Source organism: Peromyscus californicus, unplaced genomic scaffold (genome assembly GCF_007827085.1).
Source record: "Peromyscus californicus insignis strain IS unplaced genomic scaffold, ASM782708v3 Scaffold_18__1_contigs__length_77618521, whole genome shotgun sequence".
NCBI classification, from domain to species: Eukaryota; Metazoa; Chordata; class Mammalia; order Rodentia; family Cricetidae; genus Peromyscus; species Peromyscus californicus.
Window position 1 is genome coordinate 53,049,898 of NW_026294480.1, and position 23,216 is coordinate 53,073,113.

The following is a 23,216-nucleotide window of genomic DNA, read 5'->3' on the forward strand; positions in this document are numbered from 1 at the left end:
CCCACCCAGTTTATTCTGCCTTTTTCCTGCAGGGGACAGCAGTTTGCTCAACAGATACAGCAACAGAATCCTGAACTCATAGAGCAGCTGAGAAATCACATCCGGAGCAGATCATTCAGCAGCAGCACGGAAGAGCATTCCTGACTTGATCAGGACCCTCGCCCCCAGTACAGATAGCTTGTGGTTCTGATATGTCCACCTGTAGATAATAGCCAAAAACAAAGTAACAAAATCCACCCTACACAATGTCTGAAAATAATGGAGGAAAGTCTCTTGTGTAAACCTGAGAGAATCCATCTGTTTAGAAAATAGTTTATCACAAACAGACTTGAACGTAATACAAACTCCTTTGGAAACAAACCATCAGTAGCCTTGTTAAGTGCTAATACAGTCTTGGGACAAGGGCCCATCCATTTTAAAACTTTTATCATCATATTTGTATATCAGACTTAGTACAGAGTATATTTATTGAATAGTAGGGCTATTTATTGGAAAGTTCTCTAGCTACAGGTTTCCCTAGCCCATGGGTTTTGAGAGGGCCATGACTCAGTGGAAAGACTTCTCATGCTGGTTTAGAAGAAAAAGAGAGAAGCTTTGGTATGTGCTACCATCGGTAACACATGTCTGTCTTGGGTCCCGGTACGATCTGTAGGGCAGCTTGTACTGGTGATGGGGGATCTTCAGAACCGGCAGGAAGCAATATTTGGTGCAAGTGATGCTTTGAAGATACTGTGAATGTACAGAAAGCAGTGGTGGTATGCTCAGGTTTTCTGCATAGAGTTTAACTAATCTTGTCTGTAGTTTAGTGTTGATAGCATTCGCATGGTCAGTTAAGTACATAATGAAACACACTTAGAGATCCTTAAGGGTACGGGTCGGGTCAGTCAGTGAACAACTCTGCTCTATTTAATTATCACGACTTAATTGTCACAGTTTCATTGGTGGGAAACTTACCTAGGGCAGTAGCTAGTAACACTTAAAAAAGCCACTGACTTGACCCCAAATTATGGGATTTCTAAGTGGAATTTAATTATGTGCCCGTCAACGATGATTTTTTTTTGAACTTTACCATTATTTGATGGCTAACAGAAGCATCTATTGCTAACATTCCTCATTTGTGTAATCCTCTGCTGCAGTTTGGCTTGGCATGTCAGTCTTATGCTTACCTTTAATTTATTGCAATTTAAACATAACAGGAGACTTCAGATATCATATTTATGCATCTGGCATATGGTTAGTAGGAAGAAATGGCATGAGATACTAATGGCATGACTCTAGGAGCACTGATGGATGAGAAAAGTCCAGTTTCAAGTGGAATTTGCCTATTAACCAAAAACTTGGTTAAATGGGGGCTGGTATGTTATGATTTTACAGGCGATGAGGGAAAGGTGAAAAAGTAATTGTAAATTAATGAGGCGGTAAGGGCCTTCCCACAGCTCTTCTCAATCTGTGTATTTAGTATCTTGAGGTTTCAAAACTAACCTTTTTTGCCTTTTGTGAGACAGTGGTTTTGTGATTTCACTGTAAGCATCAAGTGTGGGAAATTAATTAAAATTCTGGTTTAGGGTCATGTCATCAAATTTGGTGTAGATCACCATTTTAAACAGTGCATGATGCAGTTAGAACTCAACTTTAGAACAACATAAGATTGGAGGTCTCTCCTCAAATAGCCAGCAAGCACCTGGGCTCAGACTCACGTGGGACAGACACAAAACACAGTTCTGGTAGAGAAGAGGAGAACCTCTGTCACAGAACCATGTTGTGTTGGCTTACACTCAGCAGTTACCGTTCTTTGCAGAGTGAAATACTCCCTGGTTGCCTAAAGGTTATGACTAAAAGAACATTCGAAGTTGACCACTAAAAACCAGTCATCCAGTGTTGAATATGTTAATAATCCTAGAACATGCTTTTGATTCAATAAAATGGGTGGATCCTTAGTGTGTTGACTAGGAAACAGAAAATACAAATGGACAGTATCAGAGATGAAAGTGAAAGTGCTTGCCTAGTATGTGAGACCATGGGTTCAAGTCCATCATTGCATTAAAAAAGAAAAAAGAGCAGATGTATTACCGAACAGATCCTGTAGATATTGAAAGGGAAACTAGGGGGATTGGGAACATAGTTCAGTTGGTAGTGCTTGCCTGGCATGAAGCCCTGGGCTACTCCTTCCCTAGTACTGCATGGAACTGGAATGGTAATGTGCACCTGTAATCCCAGCACTTGGGAGGTAGAGGCAGGACCAGGAATTCAACATCATTCTTGGCTACACATTGAGTATGATGCTAGCCTGGGCATCATAAACGAAACAAAACAAAACAAACACCCCAATAGGAAATAAACAACAAAAAGGACAATTAAAAAACACGAGTTGCCCTAGATTTTTGTATTTAACAACTTTTGGAAACCAGTCTTTGTGAAGAAGATAACATGAATAGGCATCTTTGTTAAGAAATGTCAGTACCTTCCAGGAAAAACAAAAACCCAATAGGCTCAAATGATTCCAGTGGTCAACTCTATCCAAGTCTTAGGAGAGACTAATACCCGTTCTATACAACTCTTTCAGAAAACAGAACAGGAAGAAATCGTTCCCAACTCACTTGACCAGTAATATCCTGGTAAGAATTAACAGTTCACATCAGCGGCTCGGAACACTGACTTCTTGTGCTAACACCCTTGGCTAAAGGTAGCTCTCTTTACATGAAATTAAGGAACTGGCGTATCTTCCATTTCACTTCTTAGTTTGTTTCTTTGGGAAAAAATATACTACCAGATGTCGATTCCTACTTCCTTTTCCTTCTCTTCAGGACACCTTCTCTTCAGGTTTCTCCATTCCATTGCATTCGTCACACTGCAAGCTATTTGAAGATTTTTTGGGTGGTCTGATTGTGCTAGATGTCTTAAAATTCTAAGACACTTCCCTAGGTATCCCCCCACCCCCTTGTCTGGAAAATACACTCGCTGAGAGAAACAGGATGGCATTGAACATTCTACTTAGGAATGCCTGACTCCCATGACCCCATTTCATTGGAGTAGCTGAAACTGTTACCGTGCTATGCAAAACTGAATATGCCCTTTTTATGGAAATGGAATTTCATTTACTGTACCAAATCATCAATCTAGTTTTTATAATAGTTGACACAGATCCTTTATAAGATGGCATTTATCTAACTTTTATTTAGAGTATGAACAGTATGTACCTATGTTGTTTATACACAGAAGAGACTTTGTAATTAAAAGTATATAGCAGAGTAACTTTTAAATTCTGAATGAATGAAACCATGGTTCAGTCATGAGAGGATGCTTGAAAGAATGCTGATACAGACTGACTTGACCAGTCGTGGTCATCCTAAAGGAACCAACTTCAGTTCTCACTGCTTGCATTTTGTTTTGTTAGACATTCATCAATCATGACTAATGTGAGGGTCAAGCCTTCTGAATATACCTTTCATTTTGGACCAAATAATTTGTCATGGCAATAAATAATTATGCATTTAAGAAAAAGGGTTTTGTGTTTGACTTAATGCAGTTGTAATATGTAAGCAATTAAGCCAAGGGGTGGTGGCGGCGCACGCCTTTAATCCCAGCATGCAGAAGGCAGAGGCAGGGAGATCTCTGTGAGTTTGAGGCCAGCCTGGGCTACAGAGTGAGTGAGTTCCAGGAAAGGTGCAAAGCTAACACAGAGAAACCCTGCCTTGAAAAACCAATAAATAAGTAAATAAATAAAAATGTAAGCAATTATATACTGGAGAATTGCAACTTGTCAAAGTAGGATAAGGTTTATTTAACAGCGTGGATTTTTGTTTTCCTGACCAATCAGCAAATGTTTTGTTCCATTCCTGTTGCAAAGCTGTTTAAAGCTTTAAAGCCTTAATTTTTTAAAATTTTATTTGTTCCTGACACAAATGGGTATGATTGATTATATGGACAGATAAAACTTTTATATTAGTACATGATACAAGACTTAAAAATCAGATATGAAGCTGCGAATCATTTAAATATGTATTATGAAAATAAACAATTTCTCAGTGGGAAAAACTCCAGGAGTTTTTAGGTTAAAACTAGAAAATTATTAACCTTCTTACAAGTTAACCGAGTCTTCCCAGGATAGCTGGCCCTGCTCCTTGCTGGATACTGCAGCAGGAAACCTGGCCCCCAAAATCAGGAAAGATGGCCCCACCCCTCACCTGGGCAGCACACTAGAGCTGACCCAGTTGTCAGGAGGCGGGTGAGCCGGCCCTGAGGGCATGAGAACAGCAGAGCTGACCCCGCCTCTTTCATCTGCCATGTGGTGGCATGGATGAAGGAAAGATGCCCTTCCCCTCTCACCCCTTGCTTTCCTCTGCGGGCAAGAGGGCTGGCCCCAGGATCACAGGAGTTGGAGAACTAGCCCTGTCCCTCACCGGCTACGGCAAGCACTTGGGAGAGTGGGCCCTACACCTCACCTGGGCAGTACACTAGAGCTGACCTTGTCCAGATGCAGGTGAGCTGGCCCTGAGGGCCAGAGAGCAGAAGAGATGACACCCCCACTCTCCCACCTCCCGCTTCGTATGCCCCCTACAGCAACCGAGGAGAAGGCCCTGCACCTTGCTGGGGCAGGACAGTGGAGCTCCCCAGGGGTATGAGTGTGGTCGAAAGGACCCGAGGGCCTGAGAGCAGAACTGGCCCTGCTCCTTGCTGCAGGCTGCATTGGGTGAGTTGGCTGAGGCAGTGTTGGAGAACTCACCTGGGTGGGGGAAAGCTGGCAGGGTGACCAGCCCAACTACCACCCAGACCCAGAACCAGGGCTGAGTAAGCCCACCCCAACATCTGCCTCATCTATAAACTGTTGGAGCAGGTGAAGGGGACGAACCTACAGATCCAAAACTGCAGGATCTCCATGACACAGGACAACAGGATATCCAAGAGGAGCCCCAGTAAGAGCCCATTATCAGTGGTGTAGCAGAGGCCGAACCAGACCAATGGCTCATAGCAATGAACATTTGTGAGTACAGATGAAAGTACTAAAGGGTTAACTGTGTGACTCCATGACCACACTACAGCTTCCATGACAAGAGTCTTCTTTTTGTTTGCATTTTGTTTTTGTCGTTTTGGGTTTGTTTTCCTTTTTTTTTTTTTTTTTTTTTTGCTTTGTTTTTTTACTTTATTTGATTTTTCTTTACAGTTTTATTTTTGGGAGGAGGTTGCATGGGTGGAAGGCAGATGGGGGGAGGGAGAGATGGGTGGGATTGGGATGCATGATGTGTGATCTGCAAAAATCAATAAAAGTTAAAAAAAAAAGTTAACCAATTCTGGTCTGCTGTTGAGTGTCTGTGAGATGTGTGTTGGTATGTGTACACTAACGCAGACATACACCTATACAATGGTTTTGAACAACTAAAAATGGTTATCCTGTGTTAAGAACTAATCAGGTTACAGGAAGGGGACCTGAATTGTTTCAGAGAAGGCTTTTCTGTTGACTAAGCACCCAGGGAAGACTGCAGTTGACTATGATTACTTTAACTGAATTTCTATACAAAGTATTATGAAAATCCCCAAGTCCTAAAACCAACAGTATTTTCCAGACTGAATTAGTAAACTGTAGCCCAGGGGCTCTCTAGCCAGCAGGTGCTATTGGACATCTGCTATTGTGCTCAAATGGAAGAAAATTCATCTGCTTCCAGAGCCAAAGACATCCGCTACGCGGCCCTTTACACAAAGATACCTGGTAGACAGACAGCTTCGAAATTGGAGCTTGTTGCAAACAAAAGCCGACAGTTAACTTAAAGGACAGGGAATATGTGTAGAAAGTAGGGAAACGTCCTGTTCATTTAAAATATAATTCACAGGATAAAAACTAGTGTTTTTTTGCAACAAATATTTAATATTTAACTGTTTTACAGAAAACAAATTTAAATAACATATACTTATTTTTGCTACCGATCATTTCACAAAGCTGACAAAAATACAGAGAGCAGTTCTGTGATCAACAAGAAGTTTAACACTGGGAATTTTCTTCAGGCCTCCACTTGCACGGCTGACGAGACCACGCAGACTTGCGCAATGTCATCATATTCGTAGGTTCTCTTTAGGAATGTGTCAGTGAGTCTTAAGCCAGAGACACTCTGGGGAGAGAGAGAGGGGGGTACTTCAGTTCTCACTCCCTGATAAGTACTAGAGAGAATACGCGATCAGAAATGATCATTTAGCCCACCCCGTTGGTTACCGAAAAGAGCACGTACTTGGAGCCCCTGTACTGATGACAGGAGAGTGAGGGCCAGGCAGAGTGAGGAGCTCGGGTGCAGCTTCCCCAGCTGTCTTCCTGAAATCCCACACCAGTGGATAGAATTGGTGTTGCACATTTCCAGGACGAGATCCATCGTCCTTTCACTGCTGAAGCAATCAGAGAGCAGGAATAAATCTTGTTGATTTCCTAAGGAGACACCATCACATTCCTTCTAATTTTTCAGTGAGTTTACTTTCTGGGTGTGTAGGAGAATAAAAACCAGAAAAAGAGTGGGAAAAACGAGCATGTCATCATTTGACTTAAGATGGAATGCAGGAGCCAGGGACCACTGGGGAGTTAACAGCAGGATGATCAAGGCCAGCCTCAGCTATAGAGCTAGTGTGAGGCCAGCCTGGGCTATACGGAGGTACTGTTCCAAATGAAAACAAACAAAAAGACAGACTAAGGATGATGAGGGCATGGCATCCTCCAGGCTCACGGAAGCCTCACAACAGCCTGTCGCTGAGGTGGTTTTCCAGTTGTTAGTGAACAGGGTTCCTGCTGCCCGAGAGCCACTGGCCTTGTCTTTTCCCTAGACTTCAGACATTCAAATCTCATTTTATTGCTATGCCTCTTACTCTTTGTACCAGGAACTCCACAGGAAAGACGGACAACCTAAGTCTGTTTAGTCCTTTTGACAAACACTCTGTTCTTGGCATGCAGCTAACAGGAAGTGACCGGCAGGATGCAGAAGGAAAGACCATTAACACTTCCTGACTGTGTTCCCAGGAAGTCTCTCTCCTGAACGCAGGGACTACTAGGTCAGCTTACACATGCTCATTTTTAAAGTTTTCACAAAATTATGCTAGAAGGTTCCAAAAGACCAGATTCCTAGTCTAGACCTAGATTCCTAGACCATTACATTCAGTTCTTCAGCTTTTGTATGTCTTAGGATTTGGCTCCTATTTTACTATTTACTTAGAATTTAACTTACATATTGAAAATGTATTTGCTTTTACATGTTTCTCTCTCCCTAACAAACATTAGAAATGCCCTGTGTTAGAGACCATTTTAGATGCACAATGCGATTTCCTCAGTAAATTCTGTAAAAAACCTAGTAAGTTTTTTATTCTAACGTTGGTTTATTATTTATTTATTTCGTGTATGTGTGTGTGTTTGTGTGGGTACACATGTGCTGGTGTACATGTGGGGGTCAGCGGACAACCTGCATGGGTTGGCTCTGTCCCTCTTCCCTATGGGTTCTGGGACTCAGACTGAGGTCATGCTTAGCAGCAGGTGCGCTAACCCACTGAGCCACCCTACCTCTCAGAGTCTGCAGACGAGGTCTCTCTGTAGCTGAAGATGACCTTGAACTTTTGGTCTCTTCCCTCCGTTTCTCAAGTGCTGGTGTGACAGGTAGGTGTCACCAGCTAGAGATCCAAGTCAGGGCATTGTACATCCTAGGAAAGCACTCCACCAACTGGGCTCCCCCCACCCCCATCTCCCTTTGCCCCCCACCATAATGTTTTTATATTGTATGTTGTGTGTCTGTATCCACATGTGTGTGTGTTCAGGATCTGATTTTTATAGATGAGGAAATTGAAACTCTTACGTGGTTTAGACAACCTAATTGAATCGCTACATTAAAACAAACATCAAAAATTAGATTAAGATTTTTTACAGTACTTTCAGTTAATCAATAAGCTTTTTTTGACACACTCCCCCCAAAAAAACTCAAAATAAAAATCCCCTGGATGCACCCTACATTTGCACATCTTTGCCTGGATGTTCACTGAGATCTTAGGGCTGGCAAGCACTATATGTAAACTAAGATCTGCCCCTTCTGAATAATTCACAATCCAGTCATAGAGAGATGAAGAGGAACAGCAATGCATGGATGTTACCACAAAACTACGCTAAAGCTTTCTGTGGAAAAGACTGAGGGGCTGGGAATGCAGCTCAGTTGGTAGCCATCCCTAGCACCCACAAGGCCCTGGGTTTGATCCCTAGCACTTCATGAACAGCATGGTGGCACACACCTGTAATCCTACCTAGCACCTGACCCGGGAATGGGGGTAGGCGATCAGAAGTTCAAGGTCATCCTAGGCTTTATAGGGAGTTCAGTGGTAGCCTGGGTTAGAGATCATGTCCCAGAACAACAACAACGAAGGTGTAGTAGTATGTACATAGTAGCTTCATAGAGAATCAGGCATTTCTGTAATTTTGAAGGGTATTTCCTATTTCCTTAAAACTAAGAACTGGAATGAGTATGAGAGTAAAGCGATTATGCAGCTATACTAAAAGGGATTCATCACTGCAACACTACTGCAATACCCAACTAATAACGTGAGAACTAGCAAGACAACTTTGCTGAGATATAATTCTTATGCTGTCAACTGTCTATCATCTGTTTCTCCTGTTTACCGCCAAAACTGCTTAATGGCTGGCTGTGGTGGTGGATGCCTTTAATCCCATCACTCCAGGAACCAAAGGCTAGTAGATTGCTATGAATTTGACATCAGCCTAGTCTACAGAGCAGTTCCAGGCAAGCCAAGGCTACACAGTGAGAGCCCGTCTCAAAAACAAAACAAAAAACTTTAGCCTGTATTCCTATCACTCAGAAAGCAAGATGACTACAAGTTCAAGGTCAGCCTGGACTATATAACAAGACTGTCTTAGAGAACACTACCAAAGAAAACAGGCAATAGACAAAAATCGGAGTCATTTTTCTGGCCTATAAGTCCCTCTTAAGTTTACACCCACATTTCTTCTTGTTAATATTAAAGATATGGCTCAGGTTCAAGCATCAGAGAAATGTATCTGAGTATTCTCAATCTGTGTCATCCCATAAGAACCTGTGCTGTGGGATGGTCTGTATGTCAAATGTGTTGCTGATTGGTCAATGAATAAATCACTGATTGGCAGTGGCCAGGCAGGAAGTATAGGCGGGACTAACAGAGAGGAAAATTGAGAGAACAGGAAGCTGGAGGGGAGACACTGCCAGCCGCCATCAGGATAAGGAAGATGTAAAGTACCGGTAAGCCACAAGCCACGTGGCAAGGTATAGATTAATAGAAATGGATTAATTTAAGCTGTAAGAACAGTTAGCAAGAAGCCTGCCACGGCCATACAGTTTGAAACCAATATAAGTCTCTGTGTTTATTTGATCGGGTTTGAGCGGCTTGGGACTGGCGGGTGAGAGAGTCTGTCCTGACTGTGGGCCAGGCAGGAAAACTCTAGCAACAAACCTGCCAGCGCATTCTTTAGTACTATGAAATTTGAATGAAGTATAAATGTGCTTTTTCTAGCTCTCTTCCATAGACTGTCAATAAATAATACCCACCACGTTATGATTAATGAATGAGATAAGAACACAGGAAGTAAACACTAGGACCTTAGATATAGATAAACATCGCTACCAGTGTTATAGTATTCAGTTTAAGAAAGGATAGGATATATTATAGTCACACACCTGTAATCTCAGCAATGTGGCGGCAGAGGCAGGCGATCTCTGAGTTTAAGTCTAGCCTGGTCTACAGAGTGAGTTCCAGGATAGCTAGGGCTACACAGAGAGACTCTGTCTCAAAAAACTGAAAGAGGGTAGGGGGATACTGAAAGGATTTGCAAGTACTTTTAGGTGAGGAGAAAGGAGGCCCAGCTGCACACATTGGCATTACCTGCAGTTTGTGATTTTACAGGTAATGTGGAACGGCTCTTCTAGGTTCACGGTATCTGGGATGGCCTCTAAAGATAGCCTAACATCTCCGTAACCTGGAGCCTGTGAAAAAAAAGTAACACAGTTGAAGTACAACTATTAAAAAACCTTTTGATGTTAATGAAGGTACCATACCAGCACCTTTCCTCAACAGACACAGGTCTCCAAGCTGAGGTTCTGTGAAAATACTGCTGCTCTGCTCAGGTCTCTCTCTCACCTCGTCTGCTGTGAGCTTGGGTGGAACAACCCTGCAGACCTGGACCATTTGTGATATAGTTACTCCAGGCTCAGGAGAATTAAGATGAATCTTGCCTCTAGATAAGGAAAGAATTAGGACTTAGGGTATCTGATCTCAAAGGGTTGCTGAGTTGCTGTGGGATGTCGCTCTGTACGCTGTGAATATGTGTTGCTCTGATTGGTTGATAAATAAAACGCTGATTGGCCAGCAGCCAGACAGGAAGGATAGGCGGGGCAAGCAGACGAGAAGAATTCTGGGAGGAGGAAGGCAGACTCAGGAGTCACCCGCCAGACACAGAGGAAGCAAGATGACAAAGCAGAACTGAGAAAAGGTACCAAGCCACATGGCTAAACATAGATAAGAATTATGGGTTAATTTAAGTGTAAGAGCTAGTCAGTAATAAGCCTGAGCTAATGGCCAAGCAATTATAATTAATATTAAGCCTCTGTGTGATTATTTTATAAAAGGCTGCGGCACTGTGGGTGAGAGATTTGTCCTGACTGCAGGCCAGGTGGGACGGACACAGGAAATCTTCCTACTACACTGAGTCCCAGACCAGCCAGGGCTACAGAGTAATACCCTGTTTCAAAACAATCACAAGAAAGGCATAAACAGTAGGCAAGTGCTGTAAGTCTATGAGGTTCAGAACACCGCCTAGAATACCTCAATGTAATGTGAGTCAGATAAACAGTGAGCACGACTTAGGAAAGATAAGAATAGCTGATAAGCTATCTTAAATCCTATTTGGTGAAGTTAAAAAAACAAAAACAGAAACCATATACTAAAGAGAAACCAACATCTGACTGAACGTTTCCATGAATCTCAACACTAAGTTTCTACCCAGGGATCAACAAAAGTATTCGCATTTTCTAGAAATCTGAGTGAGTTTATGTGGCTCTGCTTTTTTGTGCCGTCCTTTGCACCCCCCCCCCCCCCCCCCCCCCCCCCCCCCCCCCCGACGAGCTTTTTAGGCGCACCATTCTTTGAAGCTGGCTGGTCTGCAATCTTCCCCTTTCACCTAGGTTTGTTTTCCACACTATGTCCAACTTCCCAATGACCGTCACTCCCTTAATGATGCCAGCTTTTTCTGCAAACTCCTTCTTGGGCTTTAGGCAGTATAAGTACTGGCGTGTATCCATTGGCTGCAAATATCCTCTGGATCCAAATGTAGATACACTGGCAGGTGTGGAAATAGACAGAAAAGACTCTGTTAGCATCTTTCTGAAGGAAAAACTACTCACGTGGCTAATTCATCTTTTTTTTTTTTTTTTAAGACAACGTTCCTTTGTGTAGCCCTGGCTGTCATGGAACTCGCTTGGTAGACCAGGCTGGACTCCACCTCACAGAGATCTGCCTCCCGAATGCTAAAGGTGTGTACCACCATGCCTGGCCCACACAGTTAATTCTTTTGGATAGGAATGGGATGATTTACTGCACAGAGTTCTAGGAGTGGTCAGAGGTTTCAACCCAAATGAAAAGGAATGTCCGCCTGGTGAGACAGTGAGTTCAAGGCCAGCTTGGCCAACTTAGCGAGACTGTCTCAAAACAAAAGAGTGAAAAAGAGGCTTGGGGCTATCGCAGTGGTCAGCACTTGCCTCGAATGTGTGAAGCACTGGGCCAGTCCCCAGTACCACCCTCCCACCAAAAAGGAAGGGGCGGGGCAGAGAGAAACTAACTTATAAACAGAGCAATATATGTTATTCTGTTTCTTTGTGTGGAGCTGGGGACAGAAACCAGGGTGTGGTATATGCAGGGCAAGTGTTAAACCATTTAGCTGCACTACTACCCTTGAGATCATACCATTCTAATCTCAGTAATTGCTTTCAAATATGAAGAATGGAAAGTTGTTTTCTCAGTGAAAGTAGAGAAGACTATCAACTTTTCTGTATCTCACCACCACACGAATTTTTTGTTACTAGGAATTACTAGGAATCATTATTACTAGGAAAATCAGGCACTCTCTCCAGCTATTACTTCCTCATTTATACTAATAATACATTTATTTATTCCTTCTCTCCAAAATAGCTATAGAAAGACAATGTATACCTTTCACACAATAATTAAAACCATCTACTCTAATGTCCACATCTTCTTATGCATAGATAATTTTTTTCAAGTTCACGTTCATCCTATCTTTATTTCCTAATATCTTCTCTGCTATCCTTCCCAGGTTTCAGTTTTATCATTTGCAAGATAATAATGATAGTTTCAGATTTATCTGAATGAAATATGAAAGTTAGAGACCAAGTGCAGCTGAGCAGTGGTGGTACACACCTTTATTGCCAGGACTCAAGGAAGAGGCAGGTGAATCTGAGTTCAGGTCAGTCTGGTCTACGGAGCTACAGAAAGAAACCCTGTCTTGAGAAGGGCGGGGGGGGGGGGGAAGCAAGAGGAGGGAGGGAAGAAGGGAGGGAGGGAGAAGAAGAGAGGAGAAGAGAGACAGCAGGGAGAGGGGGAGAGAGAGGAGAGAGAGACACAGAGAGAAAACAAGTACTTTGAACAGTGAAACACAAGATGGGAAAAGATAAGGCTCTTTGTGTTTATGTAGAGGGAGGTACAGTAGGTGTGAACTCTTCAGCAATGGCAGACATGCCGTTATGCACTTGTCCAATGTTACAGTGTGTACGTCACACACATAGACTTCAACTGTGGACTTTTGCTTGTTCTAAGAACATTGGCCCACCAATCGTAACATGTGCCACATTAATACAGGACAGGAGAGCTGGGCACAATGACGTGTGATGCTCCCGGGGAAGTTGGGGCACAAGGCTAACTTGAGCCTAGCCTGGCAACATGGAGAGAGCCTGGCTCTAAAACAAACAAACAAATAAAAGGCACATTAAAAAAAAAACCAACAAAAACCAGAAGGAGAAACTGATCAGGGAAGATAACTTATGGGACTTTTACTTTCTCATTATGTTTTTGACTCATCTAAAGCTTCTCTAAAAGTTATGTCCACCAGATTATTTTAAAACAAATCCAAATCTACTCACGTAGGGGACATCAGAAAAGTCTGCATCTTTCGAAGGAATAGCGAACATTTCATATTTACCATTCCCCGGCTTGGGTCACGGAATTCAATTCTGTTACGTTGTACATGATCGACGGCTCCAGTGACACTTTCTCCATAAACATGGGTGAGGTTGTAATGTTCTGAATTTGGGCTTCAAGAAAGACTTCATCAGTCTGAGGACATGGAAAAAAAAATCCACCAAAATGTCATGGTATTTAAAGTATTTACCTTAATGAAAATAAATTATTTACTTTTATGAAAAAATATTAACCACAAATGTGATTAGTTCATGCCTGCAAATCAAAATTATCACAATTAATGCAAGAAAAGAAATCTTCATCCTAACATAATAAACAGGAGCAAAGTGAGGTGTTAGTCAACAGGTACCCTGCCAAACAATGGATGTGGGATAACTAGGGTATATTTTGTAGAATCCAAAAGTATGTATTTAACTAGTATTTCAGTAACAACAAAAACTCCAAATCTGATGTTAAAATGTTAGGAGGAACTTCAGTGTGATGGGCTCACTCAGACAGAGCTAAGGGAAGAGAACCTGGTCTTCATTTGACTATTCCAGCATAGTGCAACTAATATGTAATTACTTCAACTGAGATAGTGACCACTAGCTATGAATAATCTGTTTTTATACCCTTTAGGGTGTAACTTTTTAAATTAAAGCAATTTAGAAGTAGTCTGAATCACTTCTTGGTTCATTTTATATGGATATTTAAGGTTGAAACAAGAGTATGAGAAGTGGCCTAATGACATTTCAGCTTCTAAATCAGTCACACTGAAGTTTTCTGTGGACTTTGACAATTCAAAATGACATCATTCAATTTCAGTCAGTGGGTAACTTAAACATTCAATTTACAAAAACATTTAATTCCCTGGTTATTTCTGTTAAACATCCTGAATTTTATGTCTCTTGGTTCAGGGTCTCCTTTGAGTGAATAAATGTTATGTCAAGGGTATTCAGTAGTTACATTTTTTTCCCCCAAAAAAGTTTCAGTTATAAAACTTGGAAATTAACTATGCCCTCAAATTGGGGAATTATGAGCTTTTTAAGTGCTGAAGTCACAAAAATGACAATAATGTAAAATATGATGAAATCATAATTTAATGTGCCTAAAACAGATTCCTTAGCCTTTTAGACATGTGCTCAAATGAAAATGTTAGTACAAGGACTTTTTTTTTTTTTTTTTTCGAGACAGGGTCTCTCTGTGTAGCTTTGCGCCTTTCCTGGAAGTACAAGGACTTTTTAAAACAATCTACCTTTTTTGTTTTTGTGTTTTGAGACAGAGCATCTCTATTAGCTCTGACTGTACTGGAACTATGTTGACAAGGCTGGCCTCCAACTTACAGAGACCTGCCTGCTTCTGTCTTCCAATTGCTGGTGAGTAAAGGTCTGTACCACACCTGGCTAAAACAATGTGCCACTGAAACTCATCATTTGATTACTTTTTTTTTTTGAGACAGTTTCTCTGTGTAACAGTCCTGGCTGTCCTGGAACTCACTTTGCAGACCAGGCTGGCCTTGAACTCACAGAGATCCATCTGCCTCTGCCTCCCAAGTGCTGGGATCAACAGCGTGAGCCACCACACCCAGCTCAATTATGTTTTGTTAAGAAAATAAGTGAATATATCCCATAAATCCATTGCTCTTAAAATAGCCCAAGGCCCACATTTCAGTTTTTAAAATGCAATTCTCTGTATAAACTGATGAACAGCTTAGATAAAATGAAAGGAAGACAGCATAATGGAAAATCAAGTTAGTGTGAACAGTTAGTATGAAGTAATCTGACATCTGAAAAACGAGGTGGAGAATTTAGTGCCAAAGCTGCCAGTGCTGTTACTACACATAGACACAATAAGCAGATGCTGCCTATTGTGACGAGGACGTGGAAAACGTGAATCCGGCCAGTGTGGGAAGATTGCTTCTCTTCTGCTTGTGTTTGTCAAAAGGCCAGCTTTACCTGACTTTACCCACACGTAAAACCACTGTGCCTCTCAGAATGAATTTCAACTGGACATCTCTGTAAGGAATGAAAGGCAACTGGATATTTCACAGCAAAATATCAAAAATAACAAGGATAAAGATAATGAGATTGTATGTTTCTTCTAAAAAACATCCCAAAAAACAGAAAATGAGAATGCGGTTGTCTCAATGTGACAACTTAATTTTTAATCTCACAAACAATTTAAAAAGTATGCTCAAATTGTATATTTTCTGTCTGAAGTCACAGATGTAGTATTCACAACTAACTGTTTTTCCACTATGTTTTATAGAGAGATTAATTAGGCAAAGTCAAAAGTGGGTGAGAAAAGCATATAAATTTATAATAAAAAATGAAATTACCACAGAACTGAGGTCACTCTAATGGAAAAATAAAAAAGAAAAATTAGAAAAATCAGAGTTAAATGTTAAAGAAAAAGAATAACTTTAAAATAAAATGCATATCTGCATTTTTTTTACGTACTAAAGACAGCATTAGTAAACAAGAAAGTAAATAAGAAGCAACATACAGAAATATGACAAACTACTTTTCTAAAGGTAAAATTGCTACGGTTAAATGACAATGGGACAGAGAAGAACATTGTGGCTGAATATTTAAACAAGAACAAATAGGAAACGGCACTGTGAGGGTGGAGTCTGCCCACTGTTACACTCTTTACCTGTACAGTCACTCTCCTGTGACACCCTTTACCTGTACAGTCACTCTCCTGTGACACCCTTTACCTGTACAGTCACTCTGTGACACCCTTTACCTGTACAGTCACTCTCCTGTGACACCCTTTACCTATACAGTCACTCTCCTGTTACACTCTTTACCTGTACAGTCACTCTCCTGTTACACTCTTTACCTGTACAGTCACTCTCCTGTGACACCCTTTACCTGTGCTCCAGTCTCCTGTGACACCCTTTACCTGTGCTCCAGTCTCCTGTGACACCCTTTACCTGTACAGTCACTCTCCTGTGACACCCTTTACCTGTGCTCCAGTCTCCTGTGACACTCTTTACCTGTACAGTCACTCTCCTGTTACACCCTTTACCTGTGCTCCAGTCTCCTGTGACACCCTTTACCTGTACAGTCACTCTCCTGTGACACCCTTTACCTGTACAGTCACTCTCCTGTGACACCCTTTACCTGTACAGTCACTCTCCTGTGACACCCTTTACCTGTACAGTCACTCTCCTGTGACACTCTTTACCTGTACAGTCACTCTCCTGTGACACTCTTTACCTGTGCTCCAGTCTCCTGTGACATTCTTTACCTGTACTCCACTCTCCATACCTCAGATGGATGTATACTCCACCCCACATTGAGAACAGAACATCATAAAGCTTCTCTTGAATTTACCTAATGCTGGAATCATTTTCTAGAGGAGGATCTTGGGTGATTCAAATTACCATAAAGTTGCCACAGGTCATATTTCAGGAAATATTGGGATAGACCATTTCAGACAATTCAGTTTATTTTCTTCTTATTGCTATTAGATTTCAGTCTATTATGCATTATGTAAATACATATTTAAAAATAGACTTATTAAGTCCAATGTCAAATGACACCTCCTTCATTAAATGTATAGCTGGTGATAATTTGTCACTGCTATGTTCCTGAAGTGTGACTACATGTCACTGTTGGGGACACAGAGAATCACCTGTATTATGGTTATATTATGCAGTCCCCTTCAGCAGAGTAAGTGTCCTGGGGCTAGATAAGTAAGATACCTGCTTACATAACTTCACTTCCACACTTGACATAAGGATTTGAACCCAGCAGGTGACAAATGTCTGACTCCTAGCTACCAATTTCTGTGTCTTCCTGCAAGACTTTCCCAGCTTAGAAAACTACAGCAAAAGTTTTCATGAGACCAGTTTTTCTTTTGATGATTCACATTAGCATGATCAGAAACAGTATCAAAACATGTTTGACAAATACATGGCATAAGGACCGTAGTGAAGTGTTACAAATCAGTCATTCTCAATGATGTGCTTTACTAAGTACTTGAAATACACCATTTGACTCACGCTATTGACTGAACAGTGTTTGTTGGTCTAATTTGTAATTTTGAGAAACTTTTAGACCATGGAGCTTTTTTCCACGCTTTGTTTCTGTTGATGTGATTTAGATTGCTCCAACTCCTTATCCCATTGTTGCTGGATGTGCTGTCGTAAGTCATTTTGTTAATTATATGCATGTTTCCTTTACTGTAACAGCTAAACAAGTCTCGCTACAACACACACTTTATACTAAGCAACAGTATAACAGGGCTGCTAATTTCTGATCACCACCTGGTATGAGTAAAAGATACAATCTCCATGACAAAATTCTGCATTTGAGTAATTCTTAATCTATCCTAGAGATTTTGAGGGGTAAAAGGATTTTTCATAAAAAGAGTCCTCATTTTTTCAAGCCGGGGTCTCACCATGACATCTCAATTTCTACAGCTCTGGAGATAATAAAGAATTTTTTGGGGAAAATCCAAACAAATAATCCAAATAAAAAAATCCTTTCTCTTAGGGTCAGTCCTACTTATTTTTCTCTATGCTACACAACAGATCATGTCCTACTCTTCAAGTTACTTCTTTCTCCAGTTTTGTTCAACTCGGCTCTCCCAGTAAGCTTTTAAGGCACTCGTGGCCCGGCTCTACTTGGTACACTGACTTCCCAGGGTGGACTTGCTGCACTTCTCTTCGCGTGGATACTTCTCTTCGCCCGCCACTTTAACCTTGTAACATCCAGAATGCCACTGCAAATATTTAGCAGACTGCTAGTGTTTGAGAGCAACACCACCACCACTGTTATGGAGGACTGTAGGGCAGTTGTTTAACAAAAAGGGTGAATGTCCCAGAACACCATGAGAGTAGAAATCAAGACACGCTGATTGTATGTAGGTGGAAACTAGAAGAATAAGGGATACTTTAATGAAATTTACTTCCTACTGGAGTTTAGCTTATTATCACAAATAGTTCAGTCATATCAGCAGTTTACTTCAACATGACAGGAAATGTAACACCTCAGGTTTTCAGTCAAGATTTCAATGTTTAATTTGAAATCTTATCAAGTGCCCAACACTTACCTCTGCATTGTAAAATTTGGTTTTCACATCCAATGGTTTGAGAACCTAGTTAAAACAAAGCACGTCAATCAGGAAATTCAGATTTGACTGTTTTTGTTTGTTTTAGATCACAGGCTTTAATGACTCAAAGTCATGTCTAATTTTAATTGTTGAAGTTTTTTTTAGTGTATATGCACTATTCCTGCACAACAATCAATAATTTTTCATTTAAATAATTCTTTGGACATTTCATGATATTTTCAATCATCTTATTTGGGCTTTTTTTTTTTTTTTTTTTTTTTTTTTTTTTTTTTTTTTGGTTTTTCGAGACAGGGTTTCTCTGTGTAGCTTTGCGCCTTTCCTGGAACTCACTTGGTAGCCCAGGCTGGCCTCGAACTCACAGCGATCCGCCTGGCTCTGCCTCCCGAGTGCTGGGATTAAAGGCGTGCGCCACCACCGCCCGGCTTATTTGGGCTTTATACTCATTTTATCCCTTTATATTTTTGTGTTCTGTCTCATCAATAAAATAAGATCTTATTTTTTAAATAAAATGTTTCATTTTATTATGAAAACATTATTCTGGTGATGATAATTTATGTTTGAACTTAACTTAGTCGAACTTTTGAACACCAGTTTATGAATGAACCACAGAAGTGAGCTACTTGAGTTATTTGAAACCTGTTTCCCCCCAGAAAAAGAGGAATAATTACACTTCCAGAAAAACAAAAGGCTGATGGAAACAACTTTATCTCTGCCATATTCAATACCTGAAATTTGAAGAATTTCCTAAAGTACATTTTTTCTCCACCCTGAGTTGTGTAACTCACAGCGCACACCAAGCTGAAACAGAAAGATGTCTTAATATTCCGGAATCATTTCCCATCTCACTTCTTAATAATAAACAACATATTTCAACTGTACTTATAAATGTAAAAAAGATTATGTCAACAATGTGAAACTGTATCTAAATGAGATTATAGCAGGAAAAAAAGTTTCAGTATATACAGCTATAAATACATGAACAAGAAAATTCACTTTAAGAAAATGAGATCGGGGGCTGGAGATGACTCAGTGGTTAAGAGTTCCTACTGTTCTGGCAGAGGACATGGGTTTGATGCTCCACTCACAGGGCTGCTCATAATAGCCTGTTTGACTTCAGTTCCAGGGTATCTGACACCCTCTATGGTCTCCAATGGCTCGTACACACACCTGATGTAGTAACAATATTTACAGTCTCACACACATACACATAAATTAAAAAAAAAGTAAAAAATAGATACTGAGCCCTTTTGGAATAGGAACTTCAAATTCTTCCTTTGGAAGTAGAATATGTTCCAAAATAATTTCCAGAATAAGCATGACTGATGGGGAAAAAGAGTTCATTTGCACTAGAAAAATATGCATCTTAAAGGAAATCCAGGGTAGAGTTATCATGATGTTATTGGTATAATACTATGTACAAATTTTAACCAATACACTCGGAAAGCTAGGTGTGGTGGCACATGCCTTTAATCCCACCACTTGGGAGGCAGAGGTTGAGGCAGGTAGATCTCTGAGTTCCAGGCCAGTCATGGATACATAGTGAATCTCAACAAAACAAAACCCATTAAAACAATCGAAGAGTTGGTATAAAATACTTCTAATAACACGATAAGATGGTTAAATTGTTAATATACAAAGGGTTCTTCTAACTCAATCAACAAAGTACAAATGTGTCACTCAAAATATGAGGAAAAGAATGTATATCCAGATTATGAAAATACATAGATATGCTACAATCCTATAAACAGTTAATAAAAATGTGAAGTGGTAAGTCACATACATAGCCCAGAAACCTACATAATGAAATAATCATTTTCAATCTTACAAGGTTTGGCAAGAATCCCTTAGGTTAGTGATGGTTAGAGAAACTTAGTTTCTTTCTTTCTCTTTTTTTTTTTTTTTTTTTTTTTTTTTTGGTTTTTTGAGACAGGGTTTCTCCGTGTAGTTTTGGTGCCTGTCCTGGATCTTGCTCTGTAGACTAGGCTGGCCTCAAACTCACAGAGATCTGCCTGCCTCTGCCTCCTGAGTGCTGGAATTAAAGACGTGCGCCACCACCGCCCGGCTGAAACTTAGTTTCTTTACATTACCAGAGGGTGAAAGGAATTTAGAAACAATGCTTTCATTTAAAGCCTCGAGAATGTTGATGTAGTACCACAGAGTATCTACTTCAAGACTTCATAGGCAATATTGGACTACTCATTATTTTATTGTTTATAGTAGCAAAAACTGAAAATATACTGTGACATTAGTGTAAACAAACCACATTGACCAAACACCTAAGAGGCAGTCATTTAGAAAATCATGTTTTCAAGGACACTGAGTGATGTTGAATAATATTCACAGAAAATTGAAAAAGATAAAAGCTTGAGTAATGTTATTTATATATATATTACTATGCACATATATAAAAATATACATATTTATATATATTTATATGCATTTAAAATGACTAGGAAATACAAGAATCTTTTAGTAGCTCTACACAGCTTGGTATAAATATATAACATATGCATATATACTTATATGCATATAAAATGACTGGGAAATAATTTTTTAGCAGCTCTACACAGCTTGGTAACGTTGGGTAATTTAATTTCTCCTTTATACTGGTGCCTTATACTGATGATAGGAGCTAGAAAGCAAGTTGATCAAAACAACACCAAAGCTGGGTATGATGGCATATGCCTCTAATACTAGTAGGGGAAGCTGAGTGTGGTGATATATTGTGCACCCCAATAAAGCTTGCATGGGGATCAGAGGACAAAGCCACCCACTATATTAAACACAGAGGTCAGGCAGTGGTAGCACATGCCTTTAATCCTAGCATTCTTTGGGAGGCAGAGATCCATCTGGATCTCTGTGACTTCAAGGCCACACTGGGAACAGAGCCAGACTTGGTGGCACACACCTTTAATCCCAGCTCTAGGAAGGAAGGAAGATGGAAGGGCACAGAAAGGGATATAAGTCGTGAGTAATTAGCAATTCATATTACAGCTGAGGCAGGAGGATCAGATTAGTTACATACCAAGTTTAAGAGCAATTTGACCAAATAGTGATAACCCCATCTCGACAAAACATAACACCCCCAAACAAGCAAACAAGCAAATGCACAAACACAAACTCCCGTGCGCACACGTGTGCACACAGCAACAACAACAAAACAAACAAACAAAAACCCAGCAATGAAAACCAAACCCAAACCAAACTCCCCCAACACGTGCCCTGGAAGTGTTCACAGTAGAAGTTCTACAGCACCTACAGGCTTTGAGACGAGGCTCGAACAGAAATACTACGGCAGCCACAGGGTTTAGACTAGCCTGGAGCTCTGTGTCTTCTAAAGCAGTTGTTTAGTTCATTTCCTACAGAACGGTGACTCTGCACACCTACTCCTGGAAGCTCAGCTTCAGTGACTATGAACCACTGTTCTCTGATATTTCCCCAGGATATACACACTACACGGACTTCATATTATTTTAACCCTCTAGTAACTGTAAAGACAAAAGACGGGAAAAACCAACAGGCCGTGGAAGCTGTAGACAAAGGTCAGGACACCTTCTCTGAGGAAGTCATGCTATTTCTGAGATACGAGAAATGATACAAAATGCCACAAGCAGCTCTTTGTAAGCAAACACGCTTTACACTACAGAATGAGTTTGGGGTTAGAAGAGCACCCACATGAGCACAGTGTGGAAAGAGAAGGCAGAATGGCATAGGCGGTGGATTATGGTATAGATACCTTTGGAAAGCACATCAGAATTCCCAAAAGCCAACGGGAAAGCTCTCAAAAGCCAGGCGATTAATAAATGGTGGCCTAGAAATATGGCTTCTAGGAAATTCTAATCCAAAGTTCATATCAATCTCAAAATATATAGTAAAAAGTGCCTTCAATAGAGCTGGTGGGAAATCCTCTGATCAAATAATTTGTATTTAATATTGGCTGTGTTACATGCTTTAATAGATAGAATGAGGAGAAGAAAAGGATGATGGAGGCGGAGAGAAGAAGAATGAGAAATACTCTGAAGAGACAGCGTCCGTGAGGTGACTGGCATAGGGGTGCCATGGGAGACTGAGAAGCCTAAATCATTTCAGAGGGCTGAAATGTCCTCTTGTTTTCAGACTGAAAAACAGTATTCAGATTCAAACACATTCACAGGCCAGGAATGCAAAACTTGAGACTTCTTCATACCTTGTCTTCTTTGGTTCTCTATTTGACTGTCAAGGTACGATATATACATACATACATACATATATACATACATACATACATATATATAAATAGAATTTAAAAATACACAAAAAACAAAAAAAGAAACTAAATAAAAAAGGAGTAAAAGCTGTTGAGAAGTAGTAAACTTAATCCTTACATGTGTGTCCCAATTTCCTTTACTTCATGGTGTATGACATCATCAATACAACAATCAGGTTTAAGTTCAGCCACAGCAGCATTGGAGGCTGAAAGGTTTAAACGCTGAGAACTTGTCTGAAGATCCGCCTTGAAAGAAAGAGGTAAGAAGTATCCACATGAGGCTGGTGAGACACCTACAGTGTATGGATGGGCATGGGTGGGAAGGGTAGCGGGGAAAGCCGGCTGATTGTCTGGGAAGAGGAAGAGGACCAGGGAGCGCAGGGAGGCGAGGGGGTTAATGAGGGGTAGTGGTGTGTTTCACATTAAAATACCATAATGGAACCCATTAAAGGGATAAAGAGAGAGCACTACTCTCCTGTTTGGAACTATGGCAAGACCCACAGATACACACTGCAATACCAAAATCAACGACACCAACCAGGAAGCAGGGAGAGTCCAGGACCAATACAAACAGTAGCATGAATTTAACAACACCAGAGTGAACACGACAACCGCAGTAGGGGGAAGAGAAGGGACAAAAAGAACTAACCTGAATTTGGAAAACAGAATCTTAGTCAAAAGACAACCCAAGTTATACAGG

General features: G+C 40.7%; 2 protein-coding genes across 7 annotated transcripts in view; one reads left to right on the plus strand and one right to left on the minus strand.

The window, feature by feature from the left end:
• The window catches only part of Sgtb (small glutamine rich tetratricopeptide repeat co-chaperone beta), a 40,539-nt gene extending 38,217 nt beyond the window's left edge, over positions 1 to 2,322 (plus strand). For all 3 annotated transcript variants that reach the window (XM_052743425.1, XM_052743424.1, XM_052743423.1), the window contains exon 11: positions 33 to 2,322. In XM_052743425.1, coding sequence (XP_052599385.1) covers positions 33 to 144 — 112 coding nt within the window. In that variant the 3' untranslated portion in view covers positions 145 to 2,322. The remainder of the gene's footprint in view (positions 1 to 32) is intronic.
• A 3,515-nt stretch (positions 2,323 to 5,837) lies between these two features.
• Trappc13 (trafficking protein particle complex subunit 13) overlaps positions 5,838 to 23,216 on the minus strand; it is a 37,032-nt gene continuing 19,653 nt past the window's right edge. Inside the window, exons 5-13 of one of the 4 annotated variants that reach the window (XM_052743420.1) lie at positions 22,635 to 22,762; positions 18,996 to 19,068; positions 18,250 to 18,294; positions 15,524 to 15,541; positions 13,208 to 13,341; positions 11,133 to 11,331; positions 9,880 to 9,980; positions 6,219 to 6,366; positions 5,838 to 6,101 (exon numbers count right to left, since the gene is read on the minus strand). In XM_052743420.1, coding sequence (XP_052599380.1) covers positions 5,994 to 6,101; positions 6,219 to 6,366; positions 9,880 to 9,980; positions 11,133 to 11,331; positions 13,208 to 13,341; positions 15,524 to 15,541; positions 18,250 to 18,294; positions 18,996 to 19,068; positions 22,635 to 22,762 — 954 coding nt within the window. In that variant the 3' untranslated portion in view covers positions 5,838 to 5,993. Of the gene's footprint in view, positions 6,102 to 6,218; positions 6,370 to 9,879; positions 9,981 to 11,132; positions 11,332 to 13,207; positions 13,342 to 15,523; positions 15,542 to 18,249; positions 18,295 to 18,995; positions 19,069 to 22,634; positions 22,763 to 23,216 lie in introns of all 4 variants that reach the window. The other 3 variants (XM_052743419.1, XM_052743422.1, XM_052743421.1) reach the window with 3 other exon arrangements.